This window comes from Centroberyx gerrardi, chromosome 9 (genome assembly GCF_048128805.1).
Source record: "Centroberyx gerrardi isolate f3 chromosome 9, fCenGer3.hap1.cur.20231027, whole genome shotgun sequence".
NCBI lineage: Eukaryota > Metazoa > Chordata > Actinopteri > Beryciformes > Berycidae > Centroberyx > Centroberyx gerrardi.
In genome coordinates, this window is record NC_136005.1 from 22841967 (window position 1) to 22859545 (window position 17579).

At 41.3% G+C, this 17579-nt stretch overlaps 2 protein-coding genes across 2 annotated transcripts; one reads left to right on the top strand and one right to left on the bottom strand.

The window, feature by feature from the left end:
- Positions 1–334: 334 nt before the first annotated feature.
- Positions 335–3092, bottom strand: dda1 (DET1 and DDB1 associated 1). The gene is made up of 5 exons (XM_071916302.2): positions 2767–3092; positions 1938–2018; positions 1663–1714; positions 1368–1429; positions 335–1120 (listed from the first exon to the last, which is right to left on the bottom strand). Exons 1-5 carry the CDS (start codon positions 2773–2775, stop codon positions 1016–1018), a joined length of 309 nt encoding a protein of 102 aa, XP_071772403.1. The 5' UTR covers positions 2776–3092; the 3' UTR covers positions 335–1015.
- A 7970-nt stretch (positions 3093–11062) lies between these two features.
- Positions 11063–13987, top strand: abhd8b (abhydrolase domain containing 8b). The gene is made up of 4 exons (XM_071916304.2): positions 11063–11889; positions 12322–12492; positions 12981–13197; positions 13712–13987. Exons 1-4 carry the CDS (start codon positions 11084–11086, stop codon positions 13985–13987), a joined length of 1470 nt encoding a protein of 489 aa, XP_071772405.2. The 5' UTR covers positions 11063–11083.
- Positions 13988–17579: the final 3592 nt, after the last annotated feature.

Genomic DNA, 17579 nt, shown 5'->3' on the forward strand with positions numbered 1-17579 from the left:
AACAGAATGGAGATATGCATATTGACCATAAACACAAATCTAAGGGGAATTCTGGAAGAGTTTCTCCTACGTTGTGCAGTTCTTCACAGTGCATTCTTGGTTCTGTTGAATCAAACAGTGTGGAGAAACGTTGCAATGCCCCCGTGTGGCTGCAGAGTGGGCAGTGAAACTGAGAGGGTGGGCACTGTGGCTGGCAGGAAGCTCATTGCCAAACATAAACAATAATAGTTATAATAAAAATAAAACAGTAACAAAATGTTCTCTTTGCACAAATCAGGACAGACTCTCTCCAGTAGTTTGACAGAAGGCTACACGAGTCACATACCAGTATGAGACTGTTTTTAAGGGTAGTGTAGTGTCTGACTTGTCGATCTGTCAAGTCCATCTCTGACACTCGATCAGCTCTGCCATTCTTTCAACGACTCACTCACCTCATACATACATACATACATACAGCTCAGCATGCATACAAACAATCACACATCCACAAACACACACAGGGCATGGCCAAAATAAATAAAAGCAACACCAGTATGAAGTTCCCATGGTGATGGCTCAGTTATGTCCTAGAAGGTCAAGGTAAACGTCAGCCACCAACAGTGACTTTGAGAGAGAGAGAGGGGAAAAAATGTTGGTGTAAAATGTTCTTATAATCGGAGATGTCATTTAGGATGATTTCTGGTTACATTATCTTCATTAGCATGACCATTAAACCATGGGTGGCGGCCTTGTTGCTGGGGGCTCCTTCATCCTGGAACATACTGTTCACATTAAGAAAGAGATGCATCAGATGATGAGGACTAAGAATGTTGTTGCAGTTATTAGGATTTCACTAGCTCTCTATGGGATGTCTGGGTTGATTTCGTGCCAGGAAATGCACCCTGCCATACTGCAGAACCACCAGAACTCTTTAAGGTGGGACTTTACTTTTAGTGTTTCCTTTATATTGGCTATGCCCTGTAAACACACGCAAACACACATACATACACACACACACACACACACACACACACACTTATGAGTCCTCATTCATCTCTTGGCTATCTGTCCTGGCGATCTTCCTCGGGGGTGCTGGGCTGTCGCCCTCGCCTTGTTCCTGTTCCCTCTTCTTTGCTGCATTCTGTTTGACAAAAAGGGGAGTAAAACACTGAATAAAACCATACAATTGCATCTCAATGATTATCCAACTATCAAAGACCACTGGTTAATTACCATTTAATGAGGCTAAAAAGTTTAAGATAATCATTGAAATCTACAGGACAGTGAGGCCTAATAAAGATTGAGAAGTTAATTGTCCATAAATGAAGACAAAATTGGGAAATTAATTGGTAGTGCATGACTCATAAGTGGGCATCCAACATGCTCACCTTTTTGTCCCACTGCTGATGAAGGTAGCGCAGGAGGATGTTGGTTTTCTCTGTTACAATAACTGTAGAGAAAACACAGCCAGAATACTATCAACATTATATCAGCCAAATTATGATCCATTTTAATCGTCCCATGTAGTGAAAATACTTCAGTAATCAACTACAAAAAGGGTGTTTGACATTATGTGATTCCTCAATAGAGCTTTATTGTTTAATCAAGTCTTTAAGGTTGAGGCAATTCCTCCCAGTAGTTAAGATCCTGAGCCTGGTATTCTGCGGTGGGTTTGGTACTTACTCTGTTCTGAGGGGTATTCACGGGTTGGAAGGTACACAGAGGGCCTCCGGTTCTGTAAACAGGTCACAAATTACAGCTGCCTTTGATATAGCATACATTAAAGTTAAGGAACAGGCTTCGGTGTAATTTATGCCTTGATAGAAGTTGATATATCAGACCATTGTTCAGCATTTTATCCATAATTGAGATATTCTGTGGCCAAATCTGTGCCGATTCGTTACAGTCTGAGGTAATAACCCCTCTCAAGGAAAGAAACATTGCCGTAGGCTACTCACAGATGCTTTACAAACAGAGTCTGCGTGGAACCTGCTGAAGTTGCTCTTATTGTAGACAGGGAGCCCTTTCAAGAAATCAGCCTGTGGGAAGAGGGTGATGTGATCAGTAGATCTAGTAGGTCTGTTATGAAATCTTATGGCCTCCCCTTTCATCTTGCATCTGACCCAAAAGACCACAAATCAAGTGAGTCATCTGTGTGTCTGCCTTCCACAGCAATTCCTCTTTTTAATTTCTGTTGTTATTCACCTGTCAAATAGGACTAGTGCATTAAAATGGATGGGTTGGCCTTAGCCTAGTCTCTACTGATCTGGACAGTAAATGATCATTTCTAGAAATTAAGCCTGTAGCTATTCAGGGCACATTCTGTCACCAGAGCAGTCAAAGCTGAAATCAGAGTAATATCAGTACAGGTGTCAAGAAGACAGCCAAGAGTAATAAAAAACACATAGGGTGGGAAGTCCCTGCAAATGACAGAGGACAATAGTCACTGAGCCGGTACTGGGCGTTCCCTCATCTCAGCAATATGCAAGCTAAAGGGCCTTCTTTTGGTTCAACTGTCTTCCATCTAACGTCGTCAGTTACCTCTCACCTTGAGTTGAATGTATCAGCTACAGTCTATAGCAAGTGGCATCAAATTAGCATGACAGAGCTGACTACCTCAAAGCACGAGTGCCACAAAATGATGCCGGTTTGGCCTGGGTGAATGCCAAGAAAGGAGAAGCAGGTGTGGCTAACAGCTACTTAAAGTTAGCTAGCTCACTAGTTAGCATTTTTCCTCTAGCTAACTGTATTACAGCTTCATTAGGCAGATATTTAGGCGATATTTACCTTCTCCATGATAATGGCAGATATTTCTAACGTCGATACGCCGACTTGTGGAGCTTGGCTTGCTTGTCTGCCGTGCTGGTCGTGATGGCAGGCAGTGTGAGCAAGGTTAGCCGCGCTAGCTTACTAAGCAGCTAGCCGAGACAGATGTCCTCTCAAGTCTTCTTGCAAAAGAAAATGACGCCCTTCACATACAAGTTGTTGTTTCCATTCTAGATCCCGGTATCCGTGAAAAGCTTGACACTATGCTCATAAAAACAGTCTGCAGTTGTCATAGCATGAGTTAGCAGGCTAGTTACACAGGACTACTTCAGCTAGCATGATGGCTAGATGGTGGCGATGCTTCCCTGGCCACGCCTCGAGAGCGCCCATTGGCTGTCGGTTGCTACCACGTGGTGGCAGTTTGACGAGGTAGCCTATCATTAAACAGAACACTGGATGTAATATTTTAGCCCCTCCCTAAAACATTGACAAGGGAGGACAGCTCCCTCATGATAAAGCTTCATAATAAGAACCAACTACAGCTGAAACAGTTTCGAAGGTCTTTCCTTACTGTCTCAGAGGCAGTGGAACTATCAATACTCTAATTTCGGCCTATGTCTGTAATCATGCAGCAAAACCCATGGGAAGGTGTAGTTAGGCATATTCTATTCTATTCTATTCTATTCTATTCTATTCTATTCTATTCTATTCCCTTCTATATCAAAGGCTGTAAATCAAAATATTAAGTTGGTTACAATTTGGAGTATTTTTACTTGATCTGAATGATGACATTTAGGTCATTCCTCAATTTTACATAGCTACTGTAGTACAGTGTTGAGTTTAACAGGTTAGGGGCTGTTAGAAAAGCCCAACGTGATGGAAGAGAGTTATATTGTACCATTTAACTGTACCATTTATAGCCTACAGTAGCTTCATACACTTTTCAGCATGCTCAAACTACCACATATTCCCAGCTACAATAGAGCCACATGACAGCATAGCATATTCAAAAACATTTAGGCTAATATCTCTGTTGCACATGTACTGATTGAGGTATAATCATGAAAATAATGAGCATTATAGAATGGTTATTCAAACATCTATATACCAATACTGTTGCCGTTCAGTGCCTTCTATCTACTTGTTTTAAATATTGCTTAATCATGCACCAAACCCTTTCAGTAAGCAGCTGCCTAAATGATCAGAAAGCATTGCTGTCCTATTAAAATATGTATCTCAAAATTAACCTTAAATCTGGTACAGCTGCAAGGAGGCCTCAATGACAATTGGCTTGATGGATTTGCTGGTTCTTGTCTCACCTCTCTCTGGCACCTGCCTCCTTGGACTCCTTGGAAACAGTTACCTAGCAACAAAAGCCATGGCAACTGCACCAGCACCAGCACTAGCTACTTATGATGCAGGGGAATGGGACTTGATGAGATGGAATGATATTCCTTTTTCCTAAGAAACGTTTTTCCATGATTACTTGAATAGACGTAGGTAACATTTTGGGCAGATATGACAATATTTAATTTTTACAATTCAAAATTCTGTTTCAAAATATTGAGAAATTATTAAGAGAGGATGCTTTTCTTTTCCTTCCTTTTTTCTCTTTTGTACTTCTTCTTACTTCCCATATAGTTATTTACACAGCCTTTCCAAAAGTGGTACAACCTGATTTACACAGATTAAACAACAGCTGAAGACATGAAACAAGAAAAACTATTAGGAACATTTTTAAACAGAAAAAATATATAAATACAGAAAAAGGAGAGAGAAAGAAAAAAAATCAAATTGAAAGCAACTCCATTACAACATTTAGTGAAAACCAGCTTGTAAAAGTGTGTGTGTCTTTTTTTTAACAGGATTTAAAGGAAGAGAGTGACTTCACTAACCTGATCTCCTCAGGCCGGTTGTTTCACAGCCTCGGGGCCCTGATGGAGAATGCTGGATCACCCAATTTTCTGTCTAGACTTTGTAACAACCATACATGTTGCATCCAAGGAGCTCTGGCTACACCTCAGCTCATAAATGATTAAAAGATAAAAACGGTTTACACTGACTTCTTCTTTTTACCTGTTAAACCATACTCCGGACAATCTTAGACACCAAATCTCTGTTAATGATTCTTTTATTTTTGGCTAAAAAGTGTATCTTGCTGCGTTGGTCCGCACAGCAGGTCCCTACAGTTGACATGTGGATATCACAGATATCGGCCCTTCTCCCTCTGGAGAAACTTGACTCATGATCTCAACCATAAATCGGACAAATTCTGGAGACTCTGGAAACCTTTGCATCCTTTCCTACAGAGACTTTGACCTACTTGTTTGTCCCTGGAAGGCGATGGCTGATTGCTCCATCTGTATGTGCTATTTACTTGTTTCCTGTCGTATTCCTGTACCATTTTTGTATTTATTATTATTATTATTTTTTATTTTACTTGTTTTTCCTTTCAATTTAACTTTTACATATTGCAGCGTCTGTTGTTGGTTTGGGGTGGGATTTTTCTGTTGTGTACGTTTTTCTGTTGTTGTTTATGTTGAGAGGTGTGTATGTGTTTGTTAAATTTAAAAATCAATAAAAAAATAATAATAATAAAAAATAAAAATAAAAGATAAGAGGCTAGACTGAAACCAGACATAAAAGTGATAAGTAAAGCCTTAAATCAGCTCTAAAACGGACAGGTAACCAGTGAAGGGAAGCCAACATTTGATATACTGATACTACTAGGCCATGAAGACAAGGGTCTTGCACACACCATGGATATACAACTAGTTTTTCCCATAATGATTATGAGAAAAACGCCACACACTGCATTATGAAATCCAGTTGAAATCATTAGTGGATTAATGCATGGGCCAAAAAGGAACAGTTCACCCCAAAATGAAAACTGTGTCATTATCTACTCCCCTCCATGCCAGTGGAAACTCCACTGAAGTTTGTATGACCACCAAACACACAGCAAGTTAGCAACTGCAGGTCCACCTCAGCTTTATAACAAACAATTGTATGAATTGATTGGGGTCTGGTTGTTTACAGTTTCAAAAGGGTCATAAAATGTTGATGTCACATATTTCTTAACAGCTTGTGCAGCAAAATCCAAGTGTTTTGTAGTCAAACGAATGTAATATGGGTCCAGAAAGCCTAGAAATACCCCATGATCTCTTATGTGAATTTCAGTTGAGTTTTGACTGACATGGGGGTGAACAGATAAAGAGTTTTCACTGTGGGGTGAACTGTTCCTATATAGCACCAGCTCGGGGGCCAAAATGATGATCCTCATGTCCTGATCCATGATCCTCATGTCAAACACAGGTGCGGACCCCCATTTGATTATGTTCTAAGAAACACCGTCTGAGAAGATTTGAATGTGACTTTATAACTGTCTGTACTGTAGGTGGGGAGGTAACGGTGGGGAGAGTCAAACCTATGTACAAATCAATCATTCTCTCATTGTACTTACTGTGACTGAAACAATTAAACAAGTCCTCATGTTGCTGGACTGCCCTCAAGGACCCTTGCTGGTCCCTGGACCCCATTTTTGGAACCACTGGATTAGGGAATCCATAGGGAGCCCACAATAATCAAGGTGCTATGTAATAATCAGTCACAATGTAGGTTGCAAAAGGGTTTTATGCAGGCTACAGACAAAAAAGCTGATAGACAGTATATTTACATGGGCTGTGACAGTTATTCTGTGCTGGTTCTGATCCTGTAGACTGCAGTGCATTGACACCTAAGCATAGAGGCCCGTTTGCTATTGAGCCCTAAAGAAAAATCACTCCCTACAGGGACTATAGTGTATCTGTGGTACTCAGTAGTTACTTAGTGACCTTGTCCTACTTTATTGCATTTCTATCTCCTGTGGGATCATTCTGATATTTCTATAATATTCCAATTGGGATTTATATTTTTGCTGAGATATTATGGTAGGCTATCCTTCTAAAATGTGTTAATAGCTCGTTTTCATTAGGGTAACCCATGTGTTTTTCTTGCGCCAGTCAGCAGTAGGGGGCAGCTCTTTACACTACTGTACATCCACACACACAACCAGTAGGTAATAGTGGTTCACTTCGTGTGTTTATGGATCAAAAACACTCCTGACATGCGGCTGGACCCCTGGCGCCTTCCGAGCGCCGATACCAATACTGCAACATGGAACCGACGCAAATATTAGGATCTGCGTCTGAACCATTGAAAGACATGCTGTAATACTGTCCGCTATGCGGAGGCTATACCAACGGGGCAGCAGAATCCAGATAAATTAGATTATTGGATTGACTGCAACAGATTATAGCTCGCCTGCTTCCTCGATGCTTCATAAGAAAACGACACCCCTCTAATCATATTTCACGCGGGATTTTGGAACTATCAGGGTAAGGACTTTTGCTATTTTGCTATGTAATTCGTTTCCTTGGGCTATGTGATTGTTTTGATTGTAGTATGCCTGTTTTGGCAACAGGCAAGAATTAGGTCATTGCAAATAAAGTTGCGCTACAATTAACCAATAAATGAATGTGTTATTCAATATGAATACATTCTGAAATGACATTTTATTTGCCAAGAATATGGACAAAAGGAGAAAACATTCTGGCACTTGCCCCATTTGCTGCATCAGACGTTCAGCCTGTGAGTGGCCTATTGAACACGCTTTATTGTCTGTTGTCAATAGATGGGGACCATCTGCCTCGTTACCTTCACCCAGGTGAAACACATTTTATTTTGCCAAAATCAGCAACAAGAGCAGGGTCTAATTTGGTTATTCAGTGCTCTTACTTGTTTGTTTGAGAACAGTGATTACTTTCCTTAAGCAAAAAGTAGTCAAATTGTCAACTATATTCTGGGCATTATGTTAGCCTGTCAAGCTGTGTATTTGTGATATTTGCTAAAAATGGCCCAAATGACTGAAAATATTAATTACATTTTGAAGAAAACAGACCATCAGCCACTGATTAATAAATATAGGATGCACTGTTTTCCCACCAGCTTCCCTGTGGCTGAAGAGCTGTGTGCTCAGAACATTAACAAATATGCATACTTCATTCAGAGTTTTAGAGTTCCTCCTCAATCCTGGTAAGAGCAGGCCTATAGTTCACAAAGAAATGTGTGAATTATACAGTATTGCCATACAAAACAACAGGCAGTGATGGCATAAGATGAGGCCTAAAGACTTAACACATAGACTTTATGTACATAATACCATACCTAATCTACTGCAGTTTTTCCACACTTCAGTATAGCCTTCTCTTTTTCTTTCAGTAGGAGAAAACCACAATAACATTAAGAAAGATACACTTGGAAATGATCAACAGCACTGTTTAGTTACTAATCTATGCTGCAGGCAGCAAGTGGAATACCTGAGGACCTTGAAAGGGCCAAAGCACTTGATGTCGATGTTTGTTGACACATACAGCAATCCGGGTCTACTTGGATGCTATACTGTAGTTGTTTCTAATCCCTTTGATAGTCTGTGCTCTTTTCTGGGCATCAATCCCCTCTGTGATTCTTTCCTACCTGCGTGAATCGTTATGTAACGGTCTCCTGCAGCCACTGACAAAAGAGACCATGTGGAGACTATCAGAGGAAACAAACTCCCAGCATTAAGGATGGTGATGGTGCTTGATCATATGACGTCAAAAAGGTACACGTAAAGGAAAACCTGCTTGTTAACCCCAAATTATGAAATGCACCACTCTGATATTAGAGAAATATTGAGATAAAACAGTACTTTTGTACACACCATCTATTTTGTTAAATTTGAGCAAATTAATCATTATATCTTAGAGTGGAGATGAAGTGAGGAGAGCGACAGGAGAATAAGGGACGGAGAACGGAGTCCAGTGCCAAATGTGACCTGTGTTAGTAATGTTGGAGCCTAATTCAAATCACAACCACCGTCCCACATGTGTTGTCAATTCAAGACTGTATGGAGTGTCTATTTCAGCCAACTGGATCAATCTTATAATAGATTCACAATGTGTAATAAGTGAGAATTGAGTCAGTATTCAATTGCATCATGCACAATGCAGCCAAGTCTTTCAGTCTAAATCAAGAGGTGGGACAGTTTATGTTGCCAATTTGGAGAATCTATCTCGCTCAGTGATTTGCCATTCACAGAACAGTTATGTCAACAGTCTGACTCTGAAGTTTTCCTGCAACCACCTCTGAATATGAAATATTTAGCACTGTCTTTGCTCCTGCTTATTGAATAATATATAGAGACTAGATTAGCAAGACAGGGGGAGACTGCACTGAAAAGGGGGGATAGGGTAGGTGTGGCTTGCAAACAGCTCAGTGCATGTAATATATATATTGCTCTTCCTCTCACATGACAGCTGCATTTTACTACATAACACCATCTGTGTGCATTTTTTTTAGAAGTATTTGCAGAAATGTGGTTATTAAGCAATAGTCTGTTTTAAAGTGATTATACTACAGTCCTACTAAGTCCACAATTGTAAATCATACATCTTTATTCACATCAATGTTTAATGAAATTGAAGATAATGAAATACATTGTTACTAAAGGGGATTTTACAGAACAGGTATAAACATTATGCACAAGCAACAAGTGCCAGCTCATGCAGAAAGAACAGAGAGCCCCAGAGAAGTGATCATGTGCCGTATGTAAACAAAGGGACCCCCCACTTGACATTAGCCTTTGGATGTGAGGATAATATTAGAAGTAAATGTCAACCTCACTGATATCAGACTGCCCAGTTCAGCCTCCTCCAGTCAGAAAACACACAGCGCTGCACAACACTGCTGTGTGGATAGAGGTTGTGCCAGTATAAGCAGAAAGGACATGGAGCCAGCCAGCCAGGGAGGAATGTTTATTACATTGTTACCATAATCCCCAGCTGAAGGCAGCAGACAGTGCATTTCAAGTATAGAGAAGCATGCTACAAATCACATAGGGGGTGGGGAACTACTACCAGTGTTACTGTTTTCTCCAAGAGAGGAGGTAAACAGATTGTGGTGTGTGGACTTAGGAGAGACAGACAGCCAGAGAGACAGAGGGTATAATCCCTCCTTGTAGGGAGGGGAGCAACAGGAAGGAGGATAATGCCGCTAGCAGAGAGACATTCAGACCCTGCTAGGCTGCTGGGCGGTTGCCATGGCAGACAATTAACAACTAACTAAAAACTAACACATACAGCTTCATGCACAAATGACTGCAAGGGGTGTGTGAGGCCTGCATTATGAATAGTCTCATTCACCATGAGGGAATGTATTAGTCTGATGGTACAGTGGAGACATACATTGGATACATAATGTACTTACAACGGTTTAACAGCACTGTTTTAATGAAGCCATTTGAATGGTGTGTTACACTATTGTAAGTACATTATGTATTATGGAGATTTTCAAGTACCTAGACAGTAATATTGTGTACTTACAATACTTTTCCATAGGTTAATACGCAGGTTAATACCCTAGAATAAGACCATTGTAAAGTAAAGTGTGTATTTTGTTCAAGCTTGTGTGTGCTTTTTTGTTCATGTGTGTGTGAGTTCATATGAGCTTCACTGATACCAAAGTGACCATCTAATTCTCCTATGTTCCTTAATTCCCATTACCTTTATTGGACCATAGTTTTAGATTATGCTGTCTAAAAGACACCATTAATTTCTGTTAATGGTTTTGACTCTCTGACAGTCAGTGTGAAACTTGGAGTAGGCTATGGGCCGGTGCAGAGTGAACACATGGCGGCCAGCTTTACTGTAACTCCGAGGGCTATTACTGTCCCTCTCTATTAATACCCCCAAAGGCCTCGCTGAGCGAAGACGCTGCTCAGCTACGTCTGAGAGAAAGTAGCCAGGGTTTAAGTTGTAATTAGTGGCACAAGAACTTGTTTACCTCTCTGAATGACATTATCTCCTACTTGCCCTTTTCATGTAGAGGTTTAAAGTTCCAGTCAAAATAAACAAGAATACTATAAACAACAGACCTAGCATGTTGAAAGGCCTATTGAGGGTGCTGGCACATTCAAAACCTTGAGTTATTTATCAACAGAATTAGATGAAATAATCAGTATAGTTCATTTGGATTGTTTTGCTTCTCTTTAAGGTATTACATCAGTTTTTATAATCTTTGTAGCCTATACAGGTTCAAGTCAGATGGACTTGTGCTGTAAACATGATACTGGGCTTGTAAACATGGTTCTTGTTATGATTTATGTGCCATTGACACATGTGGCCTACTTTGTGTGTGTGTGTGTGTGTGTGTGTGTGCGTGCATGTGCATACAAGTTTATCTGTGTGTTTGTGCATCCATGTTTGTGTGAGTGTGTGTTCATTCATGTGTGTGTGTGTATGTTTCCTACAGACTGGCAGCCATGCTGACCAGCTTCATGGACAGTCTCTTCTGCTGCCTGACCGGGAAGTCGGCCAACGTTGTGGTTCCCGTGGAAACCTCAGAACTTGCCGACGGCTACGAGTTTGTAGAGGTGAAACCGGGCCGCGTGCTGCGGGTCCGACACATCATCCCCGACCGGCCGGTGGTGGAGGAGCCCACCGGGCAGGGCGGGAGTGTCAGCTGCAAACGGAAGATCACATTATACCGCAACGGGCAGCTGTTCATTGAGAACCTGGGCGACAGGGCGAGGACGGAGCTGACGAGCGGCCAGAACGGAGAGACGGACCCCAACAGCGCGGCAGAGGTCGAGCTGACTGACGGCGGCGGCTCCTCACCGCCCGGCAGCGTCCCTGAAGCCAATAAGTCCGACTCCGGCACAGGAGGGAAAGATGGGGCGTCCGAATCAGGAGCAGGGGATGCAGCAACCGGAGAGACCACCGGACAGCCTGACCCGTCGCAGCAACCCAGGAAGCGCAAGCGCAAGCCCAAGCGCACCGTGGTGATCGACTGCGAGAGGAAGATATCGTCCTGTAAAGGGACGCACTCGGACGTGGCGCTGTTCTTCATCCACGGGGTGGGAGGCTCGCTGGACATCTGGGGAAGCCAGATGGACTTCTTCTCCCGGCTGGGCTATGAGGTGATCGCCCCGGACCTGGCGGGTCACGGGGCCAGCTCGGCTCCGCAGATAGCTGCAGCGTACACTTTCTACGCCCTGGCCGAGGACATGCGACTCATCTTCAAAAGATATGCACGCAAGAGGAATATTCTCATTGGACACTCTTATGGGTAGGTTTCATCACAACGTTCATACAGCACAGTGGATCTCAAAGAGTGGTCCCAAACTGGGATCTCCTCAGCAAAGTGAAGAATAGTCACATTTTACATTTTACTTACTTACTATCTTACTTATTACTCTAAGAAATTCTGCTTGATATTTGATATTATGGTGATACGGTGGGCCTACTTTGATTTCTTCTTAAGAACAAGAACAATATATACTCTGTGTATGAGGAAAATGCAATAATTTTCACTCCCAACATGGTTTCTCAGTCAAAACATTGTATTAAAAGACAGAGTACAACAAAACAACATGATTACCCTGATTCCTCTAGCCTGTCATATAGCCAGCCTTGGTTGCACATTAAATTTCTATTCTATTCTATTCTATTCTATTCTGTTCTATTCCATTCTATTCTATTCTCTGTCCTGCTTGCCTAGTGTGTCATTCTGTACGTTCCTGGCCCATGAGTATCCAGAACAGATCCATAAGATGGTGATGATCAACGGAGGAGGTCCCACAGCTCTGGAGCCCAGCCTCTGCTCCATCTTCAACCTGCCTACCTGTGTGCTGCACTGCCTCTCCCCGCTGCTGGCCTGGAGCTTTCTCAAGTGAGACTGGGTGTAAAACACAGACAGCAACTCCACAGAGAGAGAGATGTAGCGCTGTCCCCAATTGAGTTGACATGCAGGGTCCAAAATTAACTTTTTGGCTCACCTACCCAGGACTGGTAAACTTAAAAAAGTACCTGCCAAGAATGATACTTACCAGCCAAAATAGTTGCCACATATTTTTCATAGAAATATGTCACCCTACCTGTTTTCAATGCTATTTCATGTATAACAAGTGTATGTATCTAACTTATACAATGGATCAAGTTTAGAATTTGGCATGAAGTGCAAGAAAATTCAGCATAATCAAATGATCAAAGACTGTATACAATCAAGGTATTCAAATGTTTCTGTCTCAAAAGTTACCGACCAATTTGATGGGCGACTCATTTTGGACCTTGTTGGCATGTCATCAAAATCCATCTGTCATGTTTGTGGCTCTAATTTCTGAACCCTAATTTACCCGTCCTCTGCTCTGCCCCCTGCAGGGCTGGTTTTGCTCGGCAGGGTGCCAAGGAGAAGCAGCTGCTGAGAGAGAACAATGCCTTCAACGTGTCGTCCTTTGTGCTGCGCGCCATGATGAGTGGGCAGTACTGGCCCGAGGGGGACGAGGTCTACCATGGTGAGCTCACGGTTCCCATCCTGCTGGTACATGGCATGTACGACAAGTTTGTCCCGATTGAAGAGGACCAGCGCATGGCAGAGGTGAGGGGGCTGCTACCAGCTAGAACAGTGTCGTTTTAAACCCAGGATCCAAACTTGACAAAATTGCTGGATGAGCTTTTTTTAGTCATGTTTCTTGTAGGGATCATGAGAATTAGCATAAAAATGGATCATTTGTTGATTTTATTTTTAGTTGTCTGAGGCCCAATACCTCCTCATTCTTCCCCTGCCTTTCATCTGCTCTGTTTGGAGAATAATCCCAACTCTAACTCTGAACTCTAGTTCCCTTGTCTCCCCTTGTCTGTCTCCTGACACATTCTTTTTTAAGGCAATGAAATCACTCCTCCTTCAGCAGGGATGGGAATTAGCAAATGAGACAAAATTAACAAGGACACTATAATGGGCTGTAAGGAAAAAAGTAATATGAATAACCATATTTGTTGGCAAAACTGCTTCGCCACAAAATGTTAACTTATCTTTACATTATGGCATTGGAGTCCTCTGTTCAGTTGATGACTAAAATCTCTAAAAATTTTTCCATTCTGTTTTGTGTCAGATCCTCCTGATGGCCTTCCTGAAGGTCCTGGATGACGGCAGCCACATGGTCATGATGGAATGTCCCGAGGCCGTCAACACACTCCTGCACGAGTTCCTCCTCTGGGAGCCGGCCACCCCGCCAAAGAAAGAGTCCAAAACTCGTCCAGAGACTGCCAAAGCCCGACCCGACAGCACCAAGGCTACGTCAGACACCGCCAAGGTCCGACCCGCAACCGCCAAGCAATCCTCATCAAACGGTTCACAGGGGACTACAGACAACCAGGCCAAAAGATAACTCAGGATGTTCTTGCTGCACATTGAGTCCGATCGAAGCCGAGGCTTCCAGTGGTTGTAGCTCTGTACCATGGCTGGCCACACCCATGTGTGTCCAGCTGAACTGAGCTGGTTTGAACTGCTGCACCTGCACAGGGCGAGCCAAATTAGCCAGTCTCTCTGAACTGGTTTCTGAACCGGTCCAGCTGAAGGTTGGACTTGTGGAGGAAGGACGCAGTGTCTGCAGGGGGCTGGAGTTTGAGTCCAGAGTCCAAGCCTTACCTTAGCTGCAGAGATGAAGGATGGAGGAAAAGGAGCTTCAGTAATGTGGTGAGACGGGGATGCTGCAGGTCTATTCTGCAGCTTTAGGCTCCCTAACCTCCACATACAGCATGGGAGACATGGCTGTGCCTTGAGGTGGTGTGTGACTAAGGAAGGGCAGGAAGAGCAAGAGATGGAATACAGTAACATGCAGTGTTTGTCATGTGAGCAGAGTCTGAAATTAACACCCGCCAAGAACCAAATGCCAGTAAAATGTGTCTTTGGTAGATAAATCAGTAAGTGACACCCATCACACCGGCTGGTAGCTTTTTGAGAGTCTTTGGTCTTTGGTCTTAGTCAAATCAAATCAAATCAAATCAAATCAAATCAAATCAAATCAAATCAAATCAAATCAAGTCAAGTCAAGTCAAGTCAAGTCAAGTCAAATCAAATCAAATCTTCAGCCAACTGCCTGGATAGTTAACTCGCCTAACATTACTTGCGGATGTGTGTGGGCTCTCTTGTAGTTTGAATTCTGTTGCACTTAATGATGAATTATGAAAGATGTATCTATGAAAGATGTATGATAATTATGTTGGCTGGTAAGAAACGTATTCTTGGCTGTTACATTTTTTTTAGGTTACCAGCTCTTGGCTGAGCCAAAAAGTGAATTCCAGGCACTGCATGTGATGCTCAGAAATGAGGAGTAGCCTTCCCTCCTGCTGATCCTGGTTATGGGACTACAGTAGCTGCTTGTGGTGTTCAAGAGTAAAACAACAATAAGGTGTGGACTTTGTGTTCTGTTGGGAACTGAGTGATTGAGTTGTGACTTGTCAAGCCCCGCAATGGAGGAATGACAAGGAGGTGATCAGGACGGAGAAATGAAAGTCAATTTGCTGCTTCCTGCTAATCAGGTAAATGTCTGCTAAGTCAAGTGTGGCCTGGTCAACAATACATTGGAGTATAACTTGAAACTCCATAATGATTAATGACCTTACATGGACAGAGGGGGCCAGGAATTTAGTAATGTAGAAATTAAATGTACATTATCATCATAACGAGAAGTTAAATCAATACTATGGAGGTTTCTATTGAAGTGTATCAGGTAATGCAGAAGTAGAGTTTTGCAACCCAAACTGTTGGTTCCAATGTTCCAACTGATTTATATAGAATTTTCTTTATACATATATATATATATATATATGTATATTTTATTCATTTTCAGATAACAAAACATATATTATTTGTCTACACACTGAAACCACACCATGTCTAATGCCAGAACTGGCAAGCATAACATTTATAAAATAAATATAAAATATTCATAAATATTTATTCAACGATCTGTGAAGTGTTTTTGCAATGTAATGATGTGCTGCTAGCATCTTTAATCGCTAAAACGCCCAATATGACAATAAGTGACTGACAATCAGCACTGCTTGACAAGTTATGCAGCTTTCATGCAGCATTAGAAAGCACTTCTTTGAGAAGAATCATATTTTAATGGTTGCACTGCCTCCTGCAAGACACATTTGTTTGCAGCTCTTTCATATAATTATTTCGGAAACCTTTGCTTAGTTTTTTCAGGGAGGCAACGTGTCTGTGCTGGAAAGACTCGTGAAGCCCTTATGAAGATTGTTCTGTAAATGATAAGCATTTATTTCTCACCACAACTATGCTGAACAATGATTGTTTTCCTCTGACAAGCTCTGATATATTAGTGTTTATGAAAACTGTATTTAGACACCTCTCTCTCTCTCTCTCTCTCTCTCTCTCTCTCTCTCTCTCTCTCAACTAAGTATTGTTTTCTGAGTCTCATAAGTGTCCTCATACATTGATTACATCAATGTATCATAATACTGTGTAGCTTTACTATTTAGCTCCTCAACAGTTTACGATGAATATCTGTGCTGCAACTCTTCAGGGCAGACAGCCAGTTTTAGAAAGCTATTAAGTCCCTTGTGACTGTTAGTGTGTGTGTGTGTGTGTGTGTGTGTGTGTGTGTGTGTGTGTGTGTGTGTTTACATTAGCTGACGTGTTCTTAGCACTGCAATAGTTCAGATGTATCAAACTCTCACAAACCCTCACTGAGCCTCTAACGTATAGGAAGATCACATGTGTACTGTAGAGTGGCGTGAATGAAGCACAGTTTATTCTTTTCTCTCTGATTCCACAGTATTTGATAGCGTTCATATATAGAATATACTTTTTATACATTCTACTTGTATTTGTGATTGATAATGATAGATCTCAAAGATTGCATAACAGTGAATTCATTGAATCAATTGAAGATGCAGTTCTGATCAAAGAAATGTTACAAGCGATTTGTATTGAAACTTGAGCTCACAAAATTCACAAAATTCATCTAAATTTCATGGATGATTTTCTTGAGATCCTCCTGAATTTGAAGAGACTGTCCGCATCACATCTTGCGCACTTGTGTGTCTTAAATTTTGTTACTGTGTTTGCCTTTGACAATGATTCCAGAAATGAACTGCTGATATGAAAATGTTACATTTTATCAAAATAAATTCTTAAGAATTTTCAACTATTTTGCCGGTCTTTTATAATATGTTTTCCAATATTTTAACTATGCTGATATATACATTTTGAGTGACTCGTGCTGCCTGAAGTGTCTAGTCAGTGTCCTGTCTTTTGAGGACCTCTAGTGTTTATTAAGAGTAATGCAAGATCTGGTTCATGCTTGGGCTTCACTGTGGCTGGATGCATATCTTACTGTAATGGCACAAAACAAATCAAATCAAAACAAATTAAATAATTACTAAACCAATAAGAGAACAAATACACAAATCAATATATGCATGATATAAAATCTAATCAAATGAAGATCTAGAAACAACATTGCTGTCTACATATGCATGTGATCTGAAATTGCATACTGTAGCGTTAAAATAAGATTTTATGCACTTTTGTAAATCCAGCCAAATAAAGTGAATCTATGATGATAAGCAAACCTTCAATGTGAGAATGGGACAACTCCTCTGCATGGACGAGACTCATAATATGCATAATGTCACTTTCTCTTAAGAGATAGGAACTTGATGACAAACTATGAACTTGATGACTAAATAATGTAGGTAAATCAAACTGTAGGTTATAGCATTTATTTATTTAGCAAGGAAAATGGTACATACTGGTACACCAAGTCAAACTCAACATGCAGTAGTAAAGTGGGCTATAAAACAACTCCTCTGGTCTTAAACTTATGCTCTGAGAAATCCTTTACTATAAATCCAAGGCCATGTAGTTTGATAACAGCAGTCTAGTACAAGGTAAACTTTGCTTATAGAAAACACACTATTTGCAGTCTTAAACTTTTTAACTATTTATAA

Excerpts from the sequence above, each read along its gene's own strand:
- abhd8b (XM_071916304.2), top strand. The coding sequence starts at position 11,084 with ATGCTGACCAGCTTCATGGACAGTCTCTTCTGCTGCCTGACCGGGAAG. Across the intron at positions 12,493-12,980 it reads CTGGCCTGGAGCTTTCTCAA|GGCTGGTTTTGCTCGGCAGG; the intron begins GTGAGACTGGGT and ends TGCCCCCTGCAG. Across the intron at positions 13,198-13,711 it reads AGGACCAGCGCATGGCAGAG|ATCCTCCTGATGGCCTTCCT; the intron begins GTGAGGGGGCTG and ends GTTTTGTGTCAG.
- dda1 (XM_071916302.2), bottom strand. Across the intron at positions 1,715-1,937 it reads ACTCTGTTTGTAAAGCATCT|AACCGGAGGCCCTCTGTGTA; the intron begins GTGAGTAGCCTA and ends ACCTGTTTACAG. Across the intron at positions 1,430-1,662 it reads TGAATACCCCTCAGAACAGA|TTATTGTAACAGAGAAAACC; the intron begins GTAAGTACCAAA and ends TTTTCTCTACAG.